The following is a 6,000-nucleotide window of genomic DNA, read 5'->3' as shown; positions in this document are numbered from 1 at the left end:
CCTTTCTGCATTTGAAAAAGCAAAAGAAAGAAAATTTAACATCACCGTCAACATCACATAGCTAGTAAATAACAGGAGTAAAATGTGCATATGGGTCCAATGCTCACCCATAGGTAGGAACTACATACTTGCAGTTCTCCTGAGCTTTCTGTTCTCTTGCACTTTCCCCTAAAGATTAGGTACTTTCTGAGTATAGAGACTGGCACAGAAGCTTCGTAAAAATAAATAAACATAATAATAAATACAAATAAAACAAATAAACAATCCTCCCTCCCCTGTCCAAATGTAGTGCGAAGACTTTACTTGAACTAAGGCCTAAGGTCCATTTTCTCAACCTCTATGCTAGCCCTCATCCCATCCAGCAAGGACATCACAGAGCAACCTGTGCTAATCAGCAGGTTCCCACTAGCTATCTAGTTTACACAAGGTAGTGTATATATGTCAGTTCTAATCTCCCAATTTGTCCCACCCTTCCCTTCCCCACAGTGTCCATGTGTCTGTTCTCTCCCTCTACGTTTCTATTCCTGTTTTGGAAATAGGTTCATCTATGCCAAGGCCTTTGACTGTGTGGATCACAATAAACTGTGGACAATTCTGAAAGAGACGGGAATACCAGACCACCTGACCTGCCTCTTGAGAAACCTGTATGCAGGTCAGGAAGCAAGAGTTAGAACTGGACATGGAACAACAGACTGGTTCCAAATAGGAAAAGGAGTACGTCAAGGTTGTATATTGTCACCCTGCTTATTTAACTTATATGCAGAGTACATTATGAGGAACGCTGGGCTGGAAGAAGCACAAGCTGGAATCAAGACTGCTGGGAGAAATATCAATAACCTCAGATACGCAGATGACACCACCCTTCTGGCAGAAAGTGAAGAGGAACTCAAAGGCCTCTTGATGAAAGTGAAAGAGGAGAGTGAAAAAGTTGGCTTGAAGCTCAACATTCAGAAAACGAAGATCTTGGCATCTGGTCCCATCACTTCTTGGGAAATAGATGGGGAAACAGTGGAAACCATGTCAGGCTTTATTTTTTTGGGCTCCAAAATCACTGCAGATGCTGATTGCAGCCATGAAATTAAAAGACGCTTGCTACTTGGAAGGAAAGTTATGACCAGCCTAGATAGCATATTAAAAAGCAGAGACATTACTTTGCCAACCAAGGTCCGTCTAGTCAAGGCTATGGTTTTTCCCGTGGTCATGTATGGATGTGAGAGTTGGACTGTGAAGAAAGCTGATCACCGAAGAATTGATGCTTTTGAACTGTGGTGCTGGAGAAGACTCTTGAGAGTCCCTTGGACTGCAAGGAGATCCAACCAGTCCATTCTAAAGGAGATCAGTCCTGGGTGTTCATTGGAAGGACTTATGCTGAAGCTGAAACTCCGATACTTTGGCCACCTCATGCGACGAGTTGACTCACTGGAAAAGACTCTGATGCTGGGAGTGATTGAGGGTAGGAGGAGACGGGGACGACAGAGAATGAGATGGCTGGATGGCATCACCGACTCGATGGACATGAGTTTGAGTGAACTCTGGGAGTTGGTGATGGACACGGAGGCCTGGCATGCTGTGGTTCATGGGGTCGCTAAGAGCCGGACACGACTGAGCGACTGAACTGACTGACTGACTGATACCATTTCTCTGGATGAAGCACAAGCTAGAATCAAGATTGCCGGGAGAAATATCAATAACCTCAGATACACAGATGACGGGCTTCCCTGGTAGCTCAGACGGTAAAGCGTCTGCCTCCAATGGGGGAGACCTAGGTTCGATCCCTGGGTTGGGAAAATCCCCTGGAGAAGGAAATGGCAACCCACTCCAGCACTCTTGCATGGAAAATTCCATGCATGGAGGAACCTGGTAGGTGACAGTCCATGGGATTGCAAAGAGTTGGACATGACTGAGCAATTCCATTCATGCAGATGACACCACCTTTATGGCAGAAAGTGAAGAAGAACTAAAGAGCCTCTTGATGAAAGTGAAAGAGGAGAGTGAAAAATTTGGCTTAAAGCGCAACATTCAGAAAACTAAGATCTATGGCACCCGGGCCATCACTTCATGGCAAATTAGATGGGGAAGTAGTGGTAACAGGGGTTGACTTTATTTTTGGGGGCTCCAAAATCCATGCAGATGGTGACTGCAGCCATGGAATTAAAAGACGCACACTCCTTGGAAGGAAAGTTATGACCAACCTTGACAGCATACAGAGACATTACTTTGCCAACAAAGGTCCACCTAGTCAAAGCTATGGTTTTTCCAGTGGTCACGTATGGATATGAGAGTTGGACTATAATGAAAGCTGAGCGCTGAATAATTGACGCTTTTGAACTGTGGTGTTGGAGAAGACTCTTGAGAGTCCTTGAACAGCAAGGAGATCCAACCAGTCCATCCTCAAGGAAATCAGTCCTGAATATTCATCGGAAGGACTGATGCTGAAGTGAAACTCCAATACTTTGGCCACCTGATGCGAAGAGCTGACTCATTGGAAAAGACCCTGATGCTGGGAAAGATTGAAGGCAGGAGGAGAAGGGGAATACACAGGATGAGATGGTTGGATGGCATCACCGATTCAACGGACATGAGTTTGGGTAAACTCTGGGAGCTGGCGATGGACAGGGAGGCCTGGCATGCTGCGGTTCATGGGGTCACAAAGTGTTGGACATGACTGAGTGATTGAAGTGAAGTGAACTGAACTGTACCATTTTTCTAGATTCCACTTATACGCATTACTATACAATATTTGTTTTTCTCTTCCTGACTTACATTACTGTTTGACAAGACTCTAAATCCATCCACGTCCCTACAAATAACCCAATATCATTCCTTTTTAAGGCTGAGTAATATCCCATTGTACACATGTACTACATTTTCTTTATCCATTCATGAGTAGATGGACATCTAAGTTGTTCCGATGTTCTGATTATGACTCCTCTAGGCCTTGCCCCTTCCTGGAACGTGTTTTTGCTGAAAGTCAAGCCACTCTTTTCTGTCCTAAGAAAGTCTTTGCATCCTTCCTTTCTTTTTTCCAAATCCTCTCCTTCAGATTTAATACATTTTTTTTTATTCTCAAGAACTTTTAAATTAACTGCTACAACATTTATGTTATTTCATCTGTGTAAGGATTTGTGAAGCACATTATTAGACTGTGAGCTCCTCCAGCAAACGCTGTGTGGTTTTTGGTGGCTGCCTCTGCCACCCTTGAGCGGGCTCCCAGCAGGCGCTCGGTCTGTGGAGAAAGCGTCCTTCGGGGCGTGCTGGGCGCTGCGGTCCTCTCCTGCTTAGCGGCCCTTCAAGTACAGATCCCAGAGGAACTACTTTTCCCAGAGGCCGTCACACCCGGGCCTCCCGAGACGTGCGGAAACGGGGAGCAGATGATTTCGCATCCAAGCTCTGCTCAAGTGGCGGCACTGGGCGGGTCCCGCCTGCCTCCCAGGTCAGCCGGAATCCATTTTCCAAATTCCAAACACACCCAGACTAGTCACTTCCCGGTACTCGTCCCACATTTCCAAGGCCGGCCGCACCCACTGCCCTTCAACTTGGGCCGCCTGGGTCCCCGGAGACTCGAGCTGCGCAGAGAACGGCGGAAACGCCAATCGCGCTTCTTCTTTCCCGGAAGGGGCGGCGCCCAGGGGGCGCGTTACTTCGAACGCGGCTCCGGATTGGCTGGACCCGGGCTCGGCAGCGGCCCCGGATTGGCTGGGCCCGGGTACTCGGCGGCGGCGGGACTTTTCGGATGTGTCGGCGACGGCCGGGAGGCAGCGGTTAGACTGACCCGGGCCGGCGCCGTCGGCGGCGAGACTGGGGACGCCTACGCTGCGGACGCCGGGCTCTCGCCCTTGGATTACAGAGCTGAGGTCTTCTCCTCCCTCGCCTGCCCGGAGCCGCGGAAGCATGGACCGGCACCGGCCGCGTGCCCCGGCGCAGCGCTCGGCCGTCGGGGCCGCCTACCCCGCCTCCTCCCCGGGCCGCAGCCGCCGGGACAGCGAGGCGCCGCGCAGAAAGGGCCTGCAGCGCCCTCCGCCGCCCCGCGGCCCCGCGGCGCCTGCGGAGAAGCGCCCCAAGTTTGTAAGTGGGGCCTTGGTCCGGGCGGGCTGCGACCCGGTGCTGGGTCCCTCGGTTTTCCTCAGCTCCGGCCTGGCCGACAGCGTGGGCGGGTTCCCTGGGCCGAGCCGAGAGCTACGCTTTGTTCTAGATCGTCTCCTCACGGGTTATGACGGCAGGGCACAGTTCTGTTTGGATCCTTTGACAAACACCTGGTCACTGCGCCAACTTCCTAAGGCTGTCGTGAGAAGCAGTTTCAAACGTATAAGTCCTGATGTCTCTCGTGCACTTTGCATTTTTAAGTTAAACTTTTCCTTTTTCCCCATAGCGTCTGAGGGTATGAGATATATCGTAGTGATCTTTAGGTGGTAGGATTGCTTTTTCTGCTTCATATTTTAATTCCCAAGAAGAAGTTTTTAAAAGTAGATTATAACTTTACAAATTGAAACGGCTCGTTTTAAAACTTGGGGGGTCATGCAGTCACCGCTAAAGAATGTTTTGTTTAGTTTGGAAAGAAGTCTGAGTATTTGAAACCTGCTATTCCGGTTGGTTCTCTTACTCACTTTAACGGTCAAAGAAGTGTCGTGATTAGCGCCTTGTAAATCTTTGTATTGGCACTAACTAGCGAAAGAACAGACAGAGAAGATTGTTTTGTTGTCTGTGTGTAAATAAATCACAAGCAAATTACATAGAGGGTTGATACATTTGGAGTGAGACGGAGTTGAAAGTTTAATACCCCTCCATTTTACTTAGGAATACAGAAAATCATTTTAGTCATAGGTGAAATTTTAGAGTACAGCTTGTTCCTTCTGTGAATAAATGAAAGTTGTTAGAAATGTGAGTCAAGATACTCAAATTAAGGGATGAAAGCTTGTGGAGGAGTGAGTAGCTACATATAGCAGTCAAAAATGATACATGAATAAAACAGCAGAACCTGAGATGTATCAGAATACTGAAAATGAAGGATAACCTGGATTAATGATGCAAAATTAAGTATCAAGATGGCCATAGGAATGGTGAAATTTTACAAAGGGGATCAACTATGTTGTTGATTGTTATCTTGACAGGGCTGAGGAATAAATAAGATAGAGTTAGATTGGCAGTGAAAGATTCTACCCCATATGGGAAGAATCCACTGGGCAATGACTTTTCTTTTTACTCTCTGGGTTAATGTCATCATTCCAGTTTGTCTCTGACTCCTGTGCTCCAGAATATATGAGGTGTAATTTTCTGTGACTCCTTCCAGCAAGGAGGTCATGAAAGTAGAACCTAAAATAATATTTATTAATAGATTTAGTTTCCTTGAAGGATGTATCAGGTGATGTGAGTTCTAGGTTCTGTGCTGTTTTTCACTTCTTAGATATGTAGTAAAGATGAAAAAATGTCTAAAGACACACACTTTTAAGCCCTCAGTCTAATAAATACATTTAACATACTGTGTGTGTTTTTAGAATGGTAGAAGCCTGATTTGGATCATGACTTTAAATTAGAAGTAATTAGAAGTAATTTGGATTCTTTGTAATCTCATAAACTAATTTAGGTTCTTGCTTGCATGATAATTTCTTGGTATTTTCCATTTCACTAATTCTGTCATCGGCTGTGTCTAATCTATTTAACTTGTTCTGAATATTTGAGTTATCAGTTATCTTTTATTTCATTCCATTTGCTTTCTTTTTCAAATCTGCCTGGTTACTGTATTCTTTATATTGCTGTTTCTTATTCCTTTGTTCCTTTAGACACTGCTTACTTTACTCTTTTTCTTCTATATTTGGCATTTATGTTGCACTGTGTACACTGACTTGCACCCGTGGTAGAGTGGTCTCTCCTTCTGTGCTTGTTAAATTTTGTATTGATAATTTCAGTGCTTAATCTTAACCTGTCTTCTAGGAGGCCTAACTGGGGAGAATTTTCTTTGGGCATGATCTGAGTCTGTTTCTACCAGGAGCCTGAAAGCACCAT

General features: G+C 46.0%; 1 protein-coding gene across 2 annotated transcripts in view; it reads left to right on the top strand.

The window, feature by feature from the left end:
* Positions 1-3,745: 3,745 nt before the first annotated feature.
* DIAPH3 (diaphanous related formin 3) overlaps positions 3,746-6,000 on the top strand; it is a 582,052-nt gene continuing 579,797 nt past the window's right edge. For both annotated transcript variants that reach the window (XM_088842795.1, XM_088842794.1), the window contains exon 1: positions 3,746-4,065. In XM_088842795.1, coding sequence (XP_088698921.1) covers positions 3,892-4,065 — 174 coding nt within the window. In that variant the 5' untranslated portion in view covers positions 3,746-3,891. The remainder of the gene's footprint in view (positions 4,066-6,000) is intronic.

Source organism: Moschus berezovskii, chromosome 13 (assembly GCF_049115385.1).
Source record: "Moschus berezovskii isolate FMDL1 chromosome 13, NW_MosBer_1.0, whole genome shotgun sequence".
NCBI classification, from domain to species: Eukaryota; Metazoa; Chordata; class Mammalia; order Artiodactyla; family Moschidae; genus Moschus; species Moschus berezovskii.
This window is presented reverse-complemented; position numbering and strand designations above follow the sequence as displayed.